The 17769-nt window shown below is 54.2% G+C and overlaps 1 protein-coding gene and 1 long non-coding RNA gene across 3 annotated transcripts in view; one reads left to right on the top strand and one right to left on the bottom strand.

Annotated features, from left to right (window-relative positions):
* Positions 1–12842, bottom strand: part of ACTR1A (actin related protein 1A) — a 22120-nt gene extending 9278 nt beyond the window's left edge. The window contains exons 1-3 of the mRNA XM_075935585.1: positions 12689–12842; positions 5792–5856; positions 2096–2171 (exon numbers count right to left, since the gene is read on the bottom strand). Of these exons, the coding sequence (XP_075791700.1) occupies positions 2096–2171; positions 5792–5856; positions 12689–12736 (189 nt within the window). The 5' untranslated portion in view covers positions 12737–12842. The remainder of the gene's footprint in view (positions 1–2095; positions 2172–5791; positions 5857–12688) is intronic.
* LOC142830463 (uncharacterized) lies at positions 12718–17634 on the top strand. Of its 2 annotated transcripts, XR_012905741.1 has the most exons (4): positions 12718–12844; positions 13350–13444; positions 15094–15249; positions 16904–17634. It is a non-coding gene; the product is annotated as an uncharacterized LOC142830463 (long non-coding RNA). The 2 variants fall into 2 exon arrangements; XR_012905740.1 differs by lacking the exon at positions 12718–12844 and having other exon boundaries at positions 13254–13444.
* The last annotated feature ends 135 nt before the right edge of the window (positions 17635–17769 follow it).

The following is a 17769-nucleotide window of genomic DNA, read 5'->3' as shown; positions in this document are numbered from 1 at the left end:
GGATTTGCTGTGCTTCCTAGCAAAGGAGAGGAGGGATTTTAGAAGGCCAGGCCTGTAAGTGAATAACTGACTCCTTTCCCACAGAAGAATACCCAGGCAGCTCCTTCCATCCCGACAGTCTGCATGGATGAATACAAACAGCCATTTGCTGGTAGACTTGCTGCTCTAGTTTGTGCATGACGAGAGGCTGTGATGGGATGTGCACTGACCCTTCAGGAGAGTCTACAGGCGGAGTTCAGCCCCAGACAGGGTCATTACAGGGGCTGTAGACAGGGGATTCATGGGACAACGTGCCGGGCAAGACAGGTCTACGAGTGGCAAGTTGCTTGCTCAGGTCATGGAAACGAGAAGCCAGGCACAATACAATTCTGGTATTTAAGAGTCTTGACCATGAGAGATGGGGCTGCAGTGGGAGGAGAACTGTGAGCTGGCTGGAGAAAGGCCACAAATTAGAGGACACAGAGGAGTGGAGGGAGGGATGGAGGTGGCTATGAGCTAGCTTCCTGTTCCCGGAGCCTGCAATGGGAGTGTCCAGGCAGGGAGCAGGAAATCCACCTTCGCCCTTGCATCAAGACAGACAAATGCTGCAGGAAAAGACAACTACAGGCAGTGACTCGCCCTGCATCAACAGGATGAAGGATCCGAGCGATTAGCCCAAGGCAGACTCTCTCGCTGTGGCCAGAGGGCTTAAAAACTTAACAATAATATAAACTCGTCTATGACCAGAGAGAGACAGATCAGAGCGGAGGCTGAAACACAGATGTGGAGTGGAAATGGCAGTACAATTACGCCTAGTGACAGAGAGATAGGAACCTGGTACCAGATCCCAGCACTGAAATGCAGCCACCTCTGGGGGGGGAGGGGGAGGACAGCAGGTGGGAAACAGCCCACAGCACCATCACACAACAGTCAATGAAGGACGTATCCAATTCAAAACAACAGGGGGGCTGAGGGAGGGAGAATGTAATTGTTGAACTGGAAACAAGCCAGGACACTGGGGGGCGTGTGTGGAAATCCAGCTCTGGGAAAGGACTATGAACTCCATCCAATAGTATAAGATGTGTGTAGCGGAAACGGCTAACGATGCAACCCAGGGGCTGGGCACAAACCTCAGCTTGCTGCACGGAGCATCTTCATAGAATCATCGAATCCTAGGGCAGGCAGAGACCTCAGGAGTCACTGAGTCCAGCCGCTGCCCAAAGCAGGACCAACCCCAACTCAGTCACCCCAGCCAGGGCTTTGGCAAGCCGAGACTTAAGCACCTCTAGGGATGGAGACTCCACCCCCTCCCTAGGGAACCCAGCCCAGCGCTTCCCCACCCGCCTAGGGAAAGAGTTTTTCCTAATGTCCAACCTAGACCTGGCCCACTGCAACTTGAGCCCATTGCTCCTTGTTCCGCCACCACTGAGAACAGCCTCTCTCCATCCTCTTTGGAACCCCCTTTCAGGAAGTTGAAGGCTGCTATCGAATCCCCCCTCACTCTTCTCTTCTGCAGACTAAACAAACCCAAGTCCGTCAGCCTCTCCCCATAGGTCATGTGCTCCAGCCCCTAATCATTTTGGTTGCCCTCCACTGGACCCTCTCCAATGTGTCCACATCCTTTCTGTAGCGGGGGGCCCAGAACTGGACACAATACTCCAGATGTGGCCTCACCAGAGCCGAATAAAGGGGAATAATGACATCTCTGGATCTGCTGGCAACGCTCCTCCTAATGCAGTCCAATATGCCATTTGCCTTCTGGCTACAAGGGCCCCTGCTGACTCGTATCCAGCTTCTCATCCACTGTAACCCCCAGATCCTTTTCTGCAGAACTGCTGCTTAGCCAGTCGGTCCCCAGCCTGTAACAATGCTGGGATTCTTCCGTCCCAAGTGCAGGACTTTGCCTTTGTCGAACCTCATCAGATCTCTTGGCCCAATCCTCCAATCTGTCTAGGTCACTCTGGACCCAATCCCTCTTGGACTGGAAGGTCCCCGTCTGCCCTTTGCAGCTCTTCCATTTTCATTGGAAACATCACTCTGCTTCCATGGCAACTGCCCTCAGCTGGAGCCACCCCATGCAGGCACACAGTTCTCCAGGGTACGCTGGCGCGCTTACCTCTGCTTTTGGCCCAATGAAGATGTCCCCTTCTAAAGCTCCAGCCATGACCCGCACGTGCTTTGGTCTGCCCACACTGAAACGGAGGGTACAGCTATTAGTGAGCTGCATACGGTTAGCCGTGTAGCCAACAGACGTTTCTATGGGTTACACAGTTCATAGTTTTTCCTGGTTTTGCCTCCCTCCTCAGTGGTGCACAGGCATCCGGACCCAGGAGTCCTTTGACTTCCACGGAGGTCTGACAAGTAAGGGTGGGAGGACTGGGCTCGCAGTCAATCCAGAAAGGTGTTTGGTACCATCCGGGTTTGGTTCTCTCAGGTTTCTGGAGCAGCAGTTCCCAACCGCCCGTGTGCACACAGGTGGCAGGCATGCCGCCCGGCCACGCCCCCAGCTTTTGATTAGCCTTGCCCGCTGGGGTTCCCTAGAAGGGGATTCCCTTCCGCCCACTTCACTGTGCAGCAGAAGAGTGAGCAGGGCAGCGGGCAGGGCTGGCGCTGGAGCCAGGGCCGTGGTGAAACTGTCCTTACCGGGGCAGCCTCACCGTGGCTCCTGTTCCAGTGCTGACAGCTGCTACCCGGCCCGGCTAGCAGGGTCATGTGGGGAGTGGCTGCAGTGCTGGGATGGGGGTGAGTCCACGGCCACGGGGTGAGGGGCTGGAGCCTGTTCTGGCAGCCAGAAGCGGGTCCTGCTCCGGCGGGAGGGCTGGGGCCTGCCACGGCCGTGCAGTGGGGGCCTGCTCAGGAGAGGGGAGGAGGGCTGCAGCCTGCCGTGGCTGCATGGCAGGGGAGGTCGAGGCCTGTTAGGGGTGGGAAGGAGGATGGAACCTGCCGTGGCTGCATGGCAGGGGAGGTCGAGGCCTGTTAGGGGTGGGAAGGGGGATGGAACCTGCCGTGGCTGCGTGGCAGGGGAGGTCGAGGCCTGTTAGGGGTGGGAAGGGGGATGGAACCTGCCGTGGCTGCATGGCAGGGGAGGTCGAGGCCTGTTAGGGGTGGGAAGGGGGATGGAACCTGCCGTGGCTGCGTGGCAGGGGAGGTCGAGGCCTGTTAGGGGTGGGAAGGGGGATGGAACCTGCCATGGCTGCGTGGCAGGGGAGGTCGAAGCCTGCTAGGGGTGGGAAGGGGGATGGAACCTGCTGTGGCTGCGTGGCAGGGGAGGTCGAGGCCTGCTAGGGGTGGAAAGGGGGATGGAACCTGCTGTGGCTGCGTGGCAGGGGAGGTCGAGGCCTGTTAGGGGTGGGAAGGGGGATGGAACCTGCCATGGCTGCGTGGCAGGGGAGGTCGAGGCCTGTTAGGGGTGGGAAGGGGGATGGAACCTGCTGTGGCTGCGTGGCAGGGGAGGTCGAGGCCTGTTAGGGGTGGGAAGGGGGATGGAACCTGCTGTGGCTGCGTGGCAGGGGAGGTCGAGGCCTGTTAGGGGTGGGAAGGGGGATGGAACCTGCCATGGCTGCGTGGCAGGGGAGGTCGAAGCCTGTTAGGGGTGGGAAGGGGGATGGAACCTGCTGTGGCTGCGTGGCAGGGGAGGTCGAAGCCTGCTAGGGGTGGAAAGGGGGATGGAACCTGCTGTGGCTGCGTGGCAGGGGAGGTCGAAGCCTGCTAGGGGTGGAAAGGGGGATGGAACCTGCTGTGGCTGCGTGGCAGGGGAGGTCGAGGCCTGCTAGGGGTGGAAAGGGGGATGGAACCTGCTGTGGCTGCGTGGCAGGGGAGGTCGAAGCCTGCTAGGGGTGGAAAGGGGGATGGAACCTGCCGTGGCTGCGTGGCAGGGGAGGTCGAGGCCTGTTAGGGGTGGGAAGGGGGATGGAACCTGCCGTGGCTGCGTGGCAGGGGAGGTCGAAGCCTGCTAGGGGTGGAAAGGGGGATGGAACCTGCTGTGGCTGCGTGGCAGGGGAGGTCGAAGCCTGCTAGGGGTGGAAAGGGGGATGGAACCTGCTGTGGCTGCGTGGCAGGGGAGGTCGAGGCCTGTTAGGGGTGGAAAGGGGGATGGAACCTGCTGTGGCTGCGTGGCAGGGGAGGTCGAGGCCTGTTAGGGGTGGAAAGGGGGATGGAACCTGCTGTGGCTGCGTGGCAGGGGAGGTCGAGGCCTGCTAGGGGTGGGAAGGGGGATGGAACCTGCTGTGGCTGCATGGCAGGGGAGGTCGAAGCCTGCTAGGGGTGGAAAGGGGGATGGAACCTGCTGTGGCTGCGTGGCAGGGGAGGTCGAGGCCTGTTAGGGGTGGAAAGGGGGATGGAACCTGCTGTGGCTGCGTGGCAGGGGAGGTCGAGGCCTGTTAGGGGTGGAAAGGGGGATGGAACCTGCTGTGGCTGCGTGGCAGGGGAGGTCGAGGCCTGCTAGGGGTGGAAAGGGGGATGGAACCTGCTGTGGCTGCGTGGCAGGGGAGGTCGAGGCCTGTTAGGGGTGGAAAGGGGGATGGAACCTGCTGTGGCTGCGTGGCAGGGGAGGTCGAGGCCTGTTAGGGGTGGAAAGGGGGATGGAACCTGCTGTGGCTGCGTGGCAGGGGAGGTCGAGGCCTGCTAGGGGTGGAAAGGGGGATGGAACCTGCTGTGGCTGCGTGGCAGGGGAGGTCGAGGCCTGTTAGGGGTGGGGAGGGGGATGGAACCTGCCGTGGCTGCGTGGCAGGGGAGGTCGAGGCCTGTTAGGGGTGGAAAGGGGGATGGAACCTGCTGTGGCTGCGTGGCAGGGGAGGTCGAGGCCTGCTAGGAGTAGGAAGAGGGATGGAACCTGCTGCGTGGCAGGGGGGGGATGATTTGCTCAGTCCGGAGGGCAGCTGCTCTGGCTGCAGAGGCTGAATAAAATAATACCGGGGGGGGGGGGGGGGGGGGCTGCAGGAGTCAGGGTTAGAGTATGAGAGGGTGGGAGGACCTATTCTGGCAAACAGGAAATGTTTTATTTGCATAATGAATATGCAAACATTGCAAATGGATTTGCCGATCCCCGGTTTAAAGACAATTGGGAACCTCTGTTCTGCAGCACCCCTGTGCTCTGTCGCAGGAGGACCCGTGTTTGTACCGGGTTCCGTTCGTTCCACCTCTGGCCTCTCTAGAGTTCTACAACTGCAACCAGGCGCCGGGACCTGACTCAAAGGGACACGAGATTGGCCTCTGCACTTCACCACCAGCTCTCAAAAGCATTTAGCGTCACCGGGGTCACCTCTGGAGGGGTGGTAGCGCCCTGCGCGGATACAAACGTACAGCCACAGCTGTGGAGAGCCATGGACATAGATCGGTACCTGCAGGGTCCCCAGGAACCACAGCCGTGGAAGGAGCAGAAAGCGGAGCCGCTGCTCCCAGAAGCCAACACCCTGCGGCAGCTCCTGTGGCGTGACTGCACCGTCCCCACCCTGCCCCCTTTCCTTCCATGCAGCTGTCTGCTTCTCCTGGGCAGGTGAGCCGGGTGCCTGCCCCGGTGGGCAGGGCTGGGGTGGTACAGCCACGCTGGAGAAGCTGCTGGCACAGGGCGTTGGCTTCTGGCACCGGCAGCTCCACGCTCAGCTGCTTTCGCTGCTGCAGTTCTGCAGGCATACCCGGATACCCGGGCAGGCCTCTCGGTATTGCCGCAGGGGCAGATCCAGAGGGAACAGCCTCACTTCTCTAGATTCCCAACCCCTGCTTGAACGACAACATCAGCCCTTCCGCCTAGGTGGCTGCAAATCGTCTCAGAGCAACTCCACCCCCCCCCCCCCCGAGTTACTTGGGTACTTACTAGTTTGGAAAACAGTATTTTGGTATCTGATCACCTGCAAAACCTGCCTTGATCACACCCGAGCCCTGTGGGAGGAACAGAGAAAGGTGTGAAAAACAAGTACGTGATCTAGCCATCTAGATTGGAGAGTGCGCTTGTTCAAGATCTCCTCCCACGTGGGAAGAGCCCGAGGCACCACGTTAGTAGGCAGCTTCCTCTTCTCCTCACGCGAAGCACGGGCTGGGGTGGGTGGGGCCAGGACAACCGGAAGCCCCAGAAAAGGACAGTTTTCCATACCATGCCAAGGGAGGGGCTGCTCTCCGAGGGATGCGATATGAGAGGCCGGCGGGGGAGCTCTCCTGCAGTGTCCGCCAGGGGCGGCTGCACCTCCAAGGGAGTGGCCAGCAGGGCTGCAGCTCCTCCATCTTACACTCCTGCCCCAAACCCTTGGCTGCAGTGCTGGGGCGAAGGGGAAGAGAACAGGCCCTGGGCGGGGGGCGAGCACACTGCTGCCCTGCACCCTCATATCCCTGGGCAGCACCAGACACGCCTGCTAGTATTGACTAATTCTGCACGTCAGTCCTGTGGCACCTGTGCTCCCAATTTAAAACCAGGTGGCCTGGCCAACGGCGCACGCACAGCCCTTCCCCTCCCTGTGTCGCTCCTCCCCAGGATAACCACCCCCTCCCGCACTGGCAATCCAAATCCAGGCAAGCTCTCCCTGGGGAAGATGATGATAGAAATGTAGCCGTGTTAGTCTGGTGTAGCTGAAACAAAAGACAGGACTAGGCAGCACTTTAAAGACTAACAAGATGGTTTCTTAGGTGATGAGCTTTCGTGGGCCAGACCCACTTCCTCAGATCAAATAGCGGAAGAAAACTGGCATGACCATATACCAAAGGATACAATCCAAAAAATGACCTCACATGAAGATGGGCTTCAGTGTGCCAAAGCGATCCTGAGGGGAAGCCATTCCCACCCTCTACTGGCAACACCTTGCTGGGCCGGCCCGGAGCGCGAAAGCTGAGCAGTTCCAGCCAAAAGCGGCAGCTTGTCTGGCTCCCACGCCAGTCTGCTTCAGATTGCAGCACCAAACACTGCCGCCGGTGTCACATCGGGAGCATGCTAGGGGCTCCACACACCCAAGAAGCGAGGCCCCAGCCCCTACCGGCTTCCAGCCTCATCTAACACACACACAGATGGCGGAGAGGCTAATCATTCAGCGGCCAAGATTAGTAAAATCCCGGCAGTTTCATTTCTGAGCAGCAGGGCTGTCGAAGGGTAACCGGCAGGCATGCGGCTTACCGGGCTGTGTTTAATGGTCAACCGGAATTTGCCCAAATCCGGCAGCTGGCCAGCTGTGCCACGTTGGCCCCATCCGCATCGAGCTGGCAGACCGGGGTGGCCCCAGCCCCGTCTGCAACAGGCAGGTCAGCCTGGAGCAGCCCCAGCCACGCGTGGCTGGCAGAACCCTGGCCTCCCAGCCCCGGTGGGACCCCAACTGCCCACCACAGCGACCGTGGGGAACGGTTAATCAATGTCCTTTTAATGCTTCTGCCAGTTAACCGTTGTAGCCACTCGTCACCCCCTGCTTAGAAGGGAAGGAGGCCTGTCCGAAGAAGCATGCCTCAGATGGGCTTTGGAGGGAAGGAGGGAACCCTGAGCCAGGGGAACCCTTCAGGGGAGAAGCACCACCTGGAAAGCAGACTGGAGGGGAGGCTGGGAGACGAAGCCGAGGGGCTGAGCTCTCTGAGGCAGGGACAGACCATTAGCTCTGTGCTCAGCAGGCCTTGGGCACAGCGAAATCCCGATCCTGGACCGGGGCGAGGAGTAATGGGAGCACAGGCTTGGCAGCGCTAAGGGGACAAGCGGGAGCAAAAGGAAACGAGCAGATAGGAACGAGGGATGTTAAATATCGGGGGATCGAACAGTCCGTTCCCCTCATGAATTCTTATCGGTTACTTGACTATTCTGTCAGCCCCGGGGCTGGCAGCCAGCGTGCTCCAACCCTACTCCCGAGGAGCCCCCTGCCACGCCGCACTGCTGCCTCTGAATCAGAGGCAGCAGCACAGGTGGGGTGCCAGGCGGGAGCTGGTCTGTGAAGGGAGCCAGTTTAAAAACCAGCTCCTCACAGACCAGCTGCCTGCTGCCCCAGGCTGCTGCCTCTGGCATGGGGTGGCAGCAGCCCGTCTGGGGGGTGGAGAGGGCTGAGCTCTTGCACCCGGCACAAGCCGGAACTGAGCTGGGCTACCTGCCTGGCTCCTAATACCCTTTAAATGCAGAGCTGCAGTGGGGGTAGGTCCCAGAAGACTGAGCCGGGCTGCTGGCCAGCCTGCTAAAACTTATACTGGCTGGGGTGGGGGGAGAGAAATGCATGTAGTCTATAGCATGACCCTATACGTTTCTGCTTACCAGCTAACTGGCTACACTAATAGGAACGTGGGAGCCATGTACTAAGGGTGTAAAATTCTGTTAATAATTGAACCCTTTGGCTCTTTAGTAACAACTGCCCTGAGCGGCTGCCCTCCCCGAGCGGTGGAAATCTTTCCGACCAAACAGCAAAATGCAAGTCCCCTCGTGGACGCTGTCGGGATACATCCTGGGAACCTGGCCGCCTACCACAACCCCTGCAGATCTCCTCCCCTTCCTTTAGCAAGGCCATCGGGAAACAAAGAGTGAGCTCCCGGAAGGAAGTGCCTGGGTTTCTAGTACAAAGAACAGGCTCGGTCGGGAGAGCCCGGGGGCCGATAATCAAGGGCTGCTCGCTCTGTCACAGAAAGGCCCACGATGAAAGGAGAGTGGAGGACACGTGATGCATGCAGAAGCTAAGTGACTTCGTGGGGGGTTCTCTATTTACCTTCAGTGCCTCCACAGTAAGAGACCTTGGTTCACAAATCAGGAGGACTGTTCTAACCGCCAAACAAAATCCCCGACTACCAATGGGGCTCTTCACGCACAGACCTCAAAGCACCCCAAAAGGCGGTTAGTATCTTTGGCCTCCCCTCCCAGACAGGAAGGCCGACAAACTGATTTGCACAAAGAAAACTCAGGGAGGCAGTAGCAGGCTAGAAATAAGACCAGGGTCTCTTGCCTCCTAGGCACACTAGTGGTCAACCCCATCCTGCTGGCAGAGCGTCATGTACGACCCTCTGCGCTCACCTACAGAAACGATCTGCGGAAGAAGAGGTAGAGTCAGCTTGATGTGGACTCTTTTCGGAGCAGCAGTTTTAGAACAAAGCCATTATTCCACTCTACGAAACACAGTCCGGAGTTTCCTAGGCAATAGCTTTAAGGGCCGCATATTGCGCAAATGCCCACTTTCATCCTCTGACAGTCACCACAGCCAGGAGCGGGATAAATAAATACAGCGAGGCGACCTCCTCCAACAACAGTTCTTCGTTAATACCAGAGTCTAGATAATAACTCCGAATGCAGAGCCAGCATGCGCGGCTCCAGGGGAGCCGTTTCGGGAGAACAATGTCGAACCTGGAACAGAAACAACCTCCTGCCAAGCAGTGCGCGGTTCCCAGCAAGTGATGCATTTTTCACCTGATGATTAAGTTCAAAATCAGCAGAGATTATTTGTTCTTCAAAAACATAAATTGGACTTCAGTGAACACACAGGCCTGCAACACTGCACCCTAATGCAGGCGTGCCAGGCACTAATCCAATCATAATCATTAGCCATCTCTCGACTATGAGAGCCAACTATGCTTTCCAGTCTATTTAGCGTCCCTGGAAAACGCTTTCATCTTTTTAAACAAAACTACACTTGTTTACACTTTGACATCCCTGGTGCGCACACGTACCACAATTAACCAGGCTCATCGGTTAACGTGCACAGCTACATGCAGGCCTCCCTCCCATGCTGCTATCTCTGCATCAAACACAGCAGCACCAAGGGGGGAGCCAGTACATGTGGGAAAAGCCGGCTCCCCCCGCACTGCTGCCTCTGTCTTTCTGCTTCTCTGTCGGGGGCCACGTCGGCGAGGGCTTGTTTGGGGTTTTCGGTCAGCGGCACCGGACCCAAAGCTGGAATTGCATCTGCTGAGGTCAGCGCACAATCTGGCCCTTCACCTCCACTGGTGTCATTGACATTCACCAAGGCCACCAGCCACTGCTTTCCAGTGAGGCTCCAGACGGATGCAGAGATCTGCATCCACAGAATGGAGCCCCAAGTCATTTACAATCGACTTATGGGAAAGAAAGGGGGTATTAAGCCAGTCTTGGGCACCAAGGACAATCTCCATCTCTGTCCAACTACGCCTCAGTGCTGGAAGCATGCGGAGTATCCAGCTGGGTAATAAAGAACAGTCCCAGGTAAGAGAAGGTACTAGTACTGGTAAGAGCAGGACTGGAATCGTGACTCTAAAGCTGTTCTTGGTTCTCACTGCCTCATTTTACAAGCCTACACCATAGCCACCTTTGTAAAGCCCTTTGGGACCCTCCAATGAAACGCCTTACCCAACAGTGAGCAACAGCAGTACAGGCAGTCCCTGCGTTACATGGATCCGACTTACATCGGATCCCTACTTACAAACGGGGTGAGGCAACCCCGCACTAGCTGCTTCCCCCCAGCAGACCAGGGAGACGCGAAGCTAGAACCCCCCCAGCAGACCAGGGAGACGCGAAGCTAGCGGCCCCCCCAGCAGACCAGGGAGACGCGAAGCTAGAACCCCCCCAGCAGACCAGGGAGACGCGGAGCGGCTTTTCTCAGCAGACACCTCAGCTTGAGAATAAAGGACTGAGGGAAGTGAGGTGTGGGAGAATAAAACTGAGCTCTGGAGAAATGTTTGGCTAGAGTTTCCCCTACAATATGTACCAGTTCCGACTTACATACAAATTCAACTTAAGAACAAACGTACAGTCCCTATCTTGTATGTAACCCGGGGACTGCCTGTATATTGTCTGCACTGCACTTTCTTTCTCTCATAGCACTTTCCTCACTCACTCCTGGACAGTCCCAAAATTGCAATGTCACTACGAGCCTGATCTGGGAGGCCTGCCAATGAGAAATGCTGATCTCACAACAGAAATTGCTCAATTATTTCTCTCACGTATACCAGGGAAAATTCTCAATGTTACCAGTCAGGGACAAAGTGAAAGCAGATATGGTAGTAGGGCTCTTTATTTCCTTGCTCAGTCCCCACCACTCTCTGCATGCTATTAGCATTAAGTGACACCGCTTCTGCATTTCTCCTGGGTCTTTCATCCTAGGAGTTCCCCAAGGCGAGTAAGTACCATTATCCCCATTTTATTGGTAGAGAAATTAAAGGACTGAGAAGTTAAGCATTTTGCCCCAGTCCCCACAAAGTCAGTGGGAAAATAGAGAATAAGGGGGCCAAACTGTGAAGTATGTTTCAAATGTGGAAGGGTTTAGATATATGGTATTGCAGTTCAGGAAAATCTCTCTACAAGGAACAGAAGCCAGGCCTATTAAGTCAAAACTCTTGCTAGACAGCGTTTCTCCCTGATCCTTAGGGGAAACATCAGCTGGGGGGCGGACGGGGGGGTAAAAGCCAGTAATACAAACTACGGCAGGAGCCAGAGGAAATTTCTTCTGAGTGCAACAAGAGTCATGCCTTTCATCCTGACACAGCCAAGTCACAGCACAACTATATTTGGAATTACTTACTGGGAAAGGCAGGGTGGCAAAGAGGTATGAGTTCAAGCGGTGGGTGGATTTCCAGGTGGCAATTGGAATGGACAGTAAAAATGCAATAAAAGGGAATTAGGAATCAGCCAGTGTAAGGGCAGACATGCTGCGCTGTCTAGTGCGCTCCTACAAGGTCTAAAGGCGCAAGGTAGAAAAAAACAGGAAGGCTATGTCTACACTGGCGGGTTCTTGCACCAGAAATATGCAAATGAGGCTAGGCGTGGAATATCACTGAGCTTCATTTGCATATCTAATGAGCTGCCGTTTTTGCAGAAGAGGCTCTTGCGCCAGAAGGCGCTGTCTATACTGCCCCATCTTGCTCAAGAAAACCCCTCTTGCGCAATGCCGTTCTTCCTGAAAATAACCAGCGTAGCGGCATTGCGCAAGAGGGTTTTTCTTGCGCAAGAAGGGGCCGTGTAGACAGCTCCTTCTGGCGCACGAGCCTATTCCTCAAAACCAGCGCCTCATTAGATATGCAAATGAGGCTCAGCAATATTCCACGCCTAGCCTCATTTGCATATTTCTGGCGCAAGAACCCGCCGGTGCCGACGCCGCCGAAGCGTGCTCGGAGCTGCAAGGCGGGAAAGCCCCGGTTCCTCGCTCCTGAATCCTTTGGGCAAAGGTGACAAAGCGCTGCCTGGGCCCAGTGCATTCTGGGAGCAGGCACACCCACTTTCTCAGGGGCTGGAGATGGAGCAGTGCATGCTGGGAGCAATCCCCCCTACAGACAGCACAGGCTGGGAGCAGACCCCGCTGATCTCCAGGTGGAGCAGTGCATGCTGGGAGCAGTCTCTGAAGGGGTGCAGCGCTTCCTGGCTGGGACAGAGCCACGCCCATGGGGGGCGGGGTCACCTACGATAGACAGCTATGGCAGCCAATCGCAACAGGTACCTTCCTCAGGGGCGGGGCTCATCCCATCGAACCAACGACAGGACGTCCCGTGCGAGTGACAGCCGAGAGAGCCAATCAGGACGCCAAAACACTACCCGAGCCCGGGGACCCCCGCCGAGGGAGACCGGTAGAACCAGCATGTTAGGGTGACCGCTCCTCCCGTGATTGGCAGGCGCGGGTGCCAATGCAAAGAAGGGGAGCGCGGCTAGTGCGGCCAGGGGGCGGGAGCTGTGACTGGGCGGGGCTGAGGGACTCGCCCGGGGAGGGGGAGCGGCGCGGCAGGGCGGGGCCCCGTGACAAAGGGATGGTGCCGGCCGGCCCGTTCCCGCCCCCTGCCCCTGCCCCTGCCCCTGCCCCGGGCCCCGACTCACGTTGTCTATCACCACGGGCTGGTTCGCGATCACATCGTAGGACTCCATGGCGGGGACCCGCCGCAGCCGCCAGCCAGGGAGCGACAGCCCGGGCCGCGGGGCGCATGCGCGGAGAGGGCGCGCGGGGCAGCCTGGGTGCTGCGCGCTTTATGAGCGGTGCATGCTGGGAACTGTAGTGTGCGCGGGAGGGGAGCGCGGGAAGTGTAGTCTGGGTTCCGCAGCCCCGGGGATGCTGGGAACGGTAGTCTGCGGGGGAGGGGCAGTGTGGGGAGGGGGGGCAGTCTGCGGGGGAGGGGGCAGTGTGGGGAGGGGGGCAGTCTGCGGGGGAGGGGCAGTGTGGGGAGGGGGGCAGTCTGCGGGGGAGGGGCAGTGTGGGGGGAGGGGGCAGTCTGCGGGGGAGGGGGTGTGGGGAGGGGGGGCAGTCTGCGGGGGAGGGGGCAGTGTGGGGAGGGGGGGCAGTCTGCGGGGGGGGGGCAGTCTGGTGCTGGGACCTGCAGTCCAGGGAGGAGGGGGGCAGTCCAGGAAGGAGGGGGGCAGTGTGGTGCTGGGAGCTAGGATGGAGGGTCTGTGCATTCCAGGGGATACTGGGAGGTGCAGTTGGGGGAAGCTGGTGCCTGGGGGGGGGGTGCAGCCCCAGTTTTATTAATCTGTCCTCATACAGCCGCCGGGCCACGCCCCTCCTCGTTTCATTGCCTTTCTTCGAAACTCTTCCAATGCCAAGAGAATGCGGGGTCACATCTGTCCGCAATATTCAAGGTGTGGACGCACCGCGGATCTACATGGAAGCGAGATGATATTCTCTGTCTTATTCTCTAGCCCTTAGTGCGTCCCAACATGCTGTTTGCTTTTGTGCCTGCCACTGCACACGGAGTGGATGTTTTCAGAGAACTATCCACAATGACTCCAAGATCTCTCTCTTGAGGGGAAACTAGGGTTGCCAGATGGTTTAACCAAAAATACCGAACACCCCCTTCCCTCAAAAAAAAAAAAATCTGGGAAAAAATTCTGTTGAGGAAAAAAAAGGGGGGGAGACCAGCATGGCCCCTTTAAGAAATGCTTTTGAGCGTTTTTGGCCCTAACATGCTGCCGGCTGCCATCTTGTCTTCCTGCTTCAGGCCAGACAGCTCCCCTGCGGCACCACGTAGGCACCCAGGATTTTCACCTCCTGGCTGGGAAGAAATCAGAAAATACTGGACATTTTAGGTATCTGGTATTTTCTGACTTTGTTTACCGGACAGGAGGTGAAAATATTGGACTGTCTGGGTCAGTACTAGATTCCTGGAAACCCTAAGGCTGTGTCTAGACTGGTCAGTTTTTCCGGAAAATCAGCCGCTTTTCCGGAAAAACTTGCCAGCTGTCTACACTGGCCGCTTGAATTTCCGCAAAAGCACTGACGATCTCATGTAAGATTGTCAATGTTCTTGCGGAAATACTGTGCTGATCCTGTTCGGGCAAGAGTCCTTTTGTGCAAAAGTGTCAGTGTAGACAGCTCAGATTTGTTTTCCACAAAAAAGCCCTGATTGCGAAAATGGCAATCGGGGCTTTTTTGTGGAAAACAAATCTAGATTGGCACGGATGCTTTTCCGCAAAAAGTGCTTTTGCGGAAAAGTGTCCGGGCCAATCTAGACGCTCTGTTCTGAAAATGCTTTTAACGGAAAAGTTTTCCATTAAAAGCATTTCCGGAAAATCATGCCAGTCTAGACGTAGCCTAAGAGAAACAGCTAATTTAGACCCCATCATTTTATACGTGTAGTTGGTATTGTTTTCCAATGTGCATTACTTTGTCTTTATCAGCATCACAATTCATCTGCTATTTTTGTTGCTCTAGTTTAGTGAGATCCTTGGGAAGCTCTTCACAGTCTGCTTTGAACTTAACTATCTTGAGCACTTTTGTATCACCTGCAAATTTTTCCACCTCACTGTTTACCCCTTTCTCCAAATTTTTTATGAATCTGTTGAATGTGCTTGGTCCCAGTACAGACTCCTGGGGGACTAGGGGTGTGAAAGGTTAGCCAGTAAACGTCACCCCAAATGGATAATGCTTGCTGTTTCCAGTAACCAGTGGCTGGAGCAGCTCCCTGCATGCTGTGGGCACAGAGGGCCCACTGCAGAAAGGGGCTGTTTTTGTCTGGAGCAGCTCCTGTCCAGGGTGGTCCCTGGTGCCCCACAGGCAGGCTCTGCTCCCGTGGAACAGTCTCTGTTTACGGGGAGCCCAGGCCTGCCACAGACAGGGGCTGGGAACTAGGAGCCAGCAGCAGCTCCAGACCCAGCCTCTCCCCCTAACGTTTAACCAGTGAACTAATTAACTAGGATTTGACATCCTTATACAGGACACAACTAGTTACCTCCCTCCATTCTGAAAACTGACCATTTTTTCCTACTTTTCGTTTCCTATTTTTAACCAGTTACCCGTCCATGAAATGACCTTCCTTCTCCCATAACAGCTTACGTCACTTAAGAACCTTTGAAGAAAGACCTGGTCAAAGGCTTTCTGGAAAACCAAGTGCACTACAGCCACCGGCTCCCTGCGGCTACATGCTTGTTGATGACCCTCAAAAAATGTTAGTGTATTGGTGAAGCACAGAGCCAGTATTTTTGTTCCTCTGCAGGTTTTCTTTACGAGAATATGGCAATGACCATACTAAATCAAAGCAATGATTCATCTAACCAGAAATTCTCTCTATCACTGACTAGTACCAGCTGCTGCAGAGGAAGGTTTAAAAAATCACAGCCTGTAATGAACTATGATGAAATTACCTACTGGCTGCGTCTAGACTGGCATGATTTTCCGGAAATGCTTTTAACAGAAAAGTTTTCCGTTAAAAGCATTTTTGGAACAGAGTGTCTAGATTGGCATGGACGCTTTTCCACAAAAGCACTTTTTGCGGAAAAGCGTCCATGCCAATCTAGACGCGCTTTTCCACAAAAAAGCCCCGATCGCCATTTTCACGATCAGGGCTTTTTTGCGGAAAACAAATCTGAGCTGCCTACACTGGCCCTTTTGCGCAAAAGCTTTGTGCGAAAGGGACTTTTGCCTGAACGGGAGCAGCGTAGTATTTCCACAAGAAGCACTGATTTCTTACAGTAGGAAGTCAGTGCTTTTGCGGAAATTCAAGTGGCCAGTGTAGACAGCTGGCAAGTTTTTCCGGAAAAACGGCTGATTTTCCGGAAAAACTGGCCAGTCTAGACACAGCCACTCTGTGGGAAAGTGTCTCACTAAGCCTATCAGTCATTAATAATTTTTCCCCTAAGGATGAGTGACTATATCCCTAATTTAAATAAAAAACAAGTGAAGCCTTGTTTTGCAGGCTAATGTGGTTTATGGATGTTTTCATTACCCATCTTAATGACTAACCTTGGAATAACTTAAAAAACAACAAATAGTCTGGTAGCACTTTAAAGACTAACAAAACATGTAGATGGTATCATGAGCTTTCCTGGATACAGCCCACCCAGGAAAGCTCATAATACCATCCACATGTTTTGTTAGTCTTTAAAGTGCTACCAGACTATCTGTTGTTTTTTAAGTTTATCCTGTAACAGCTAACTTGGATACCCCTGAAGCTCTTTAACTTGGAATGCTGCTAAACTCTACCTCAGTGATACCTTGTAGTAATAATTTCCATGGATTAATAAATAGTTCATGAGGGAGGAGGGGAAATCTTTCAATTTTCAATTTGTTGTCTTTCAAATTAAGTGCTTCTCTGTATGTCTCTGTTAGGAGAGAGAGGAAATGACAGTGGTTAATCTCCCTTTTGTATATAATTATTATTATTTGATTTATTATTCATCCATCATATCCCTGGTAAGTAGCCCAAGTTTTTTCATCTCTCTCTATATTTAATCAAAAAACAGGACGCTGTAGCACTTTAAAGACTAACAAGATGGTTTATTAAGTGATGAGCTTTCGTGGGCCAGACCCACGTCCTCAGATCAAATAGTGGAAGAAAATTGATCTGAGGAAGTGGGTCTGGCCCACGAAAGCTCATCACTTATTAAACCATCTTGTTAGTCTTTAAAGTGCTACACAGTCCTGTTTTTTGTTTCAGCTGCACCGGACTAACACGGCTACATTTCTACTACTATATTTAATCAGTTTTCCATCACTCTTTGAGCCCCATCAATTTCTTCTATGGTCTTTGAGGTGACTGACTGAATAATCCATGTGATGGTGTATTTTCTTTTTGTAATGCCATTCTAATATTTTCAATCCAGTAGAACTTCAGGATTAAAACCTCAGAGATATGTACTGACCAGCCAACCACACCACCTCCTTTGGAACTAGAAGTATGCACTCAGACCACGCCAGAGACCAAAATAAAAAGAAGCCAATACAGTTCAGTGTGTTAAATGTAAACTACTAAAGGGAACTATTTCTGGGCTTGTTTCCTTTAAATTAAGATGGCCATAAGTAGCATTTTTCTTCTATATAGTAGAGTTTCAGAGCTGTATTAAGTCAAAGTTCAGTTGTAAACTTTTGAAAGTATAATCATAATATTTTATTCAGAGTTACAAACATTTCAGAGTTTAGCTTTTAGGTGCTACTGTACTAATATTGATTCATTCTTTATCCATCCTATTAACATTCTGATTGTTTGCTGCTGGCACTGAGCAGAAAGTTATAGTCATCTGTGCAAAATGAGAGTCCTTTTTGTGAGTGCTGCTTTCAGTTAATTGTAATCAGTGTGCATGAAGAGTGTTTAAGCACTGGGTCATTGGATCCACTCTGTCTCATTCACACAGTGAGCACTTCTGTGCTGACCTTTCCATTTATCCCAGTAAAGCTAATCTCCACTCAGTTATTTATCTTAATAAATGTAATTTGTAGTGTTGCTGTAGACTAAGTTCCCTGTAAGTTGTGCAGCAGTGCAGCAGGCTATTTAGGACCTCACAGATGGGAAGAAGCATCCCTGCGGTGTTGAAGCTACTGTAGCCAAGGAGAGGGAGGGGCCCCTTGCAGCTGAGGAGAGGTGCCTTTTACCTCGCCCTGAGCTGCTGCAGTGAGAGAGGGCTGAGGGGAATTCTGTTTTCCCTGCTATAATGCTGAGGCAGCCTGCATCCTGTATCCCTTATTCCTGGCT

Source organism: Pelodiscus sinensis, chromosome 8 (assembly GCF_049634645.1).
Source record: "Pelodiscus sinensis isolate JC-2024 chromosome 8, ASM4963464v1, whole genome shotgun sequence".
Lineage (NCBI taxonomy): Eukaryota > Metazoa > Chordata > Testudines > Trionychidae > Pelodiscus > Pelodiscus sinensis.
This window is presented reverse-complemented; position numbering and strand designations above follow the sequence as displayed.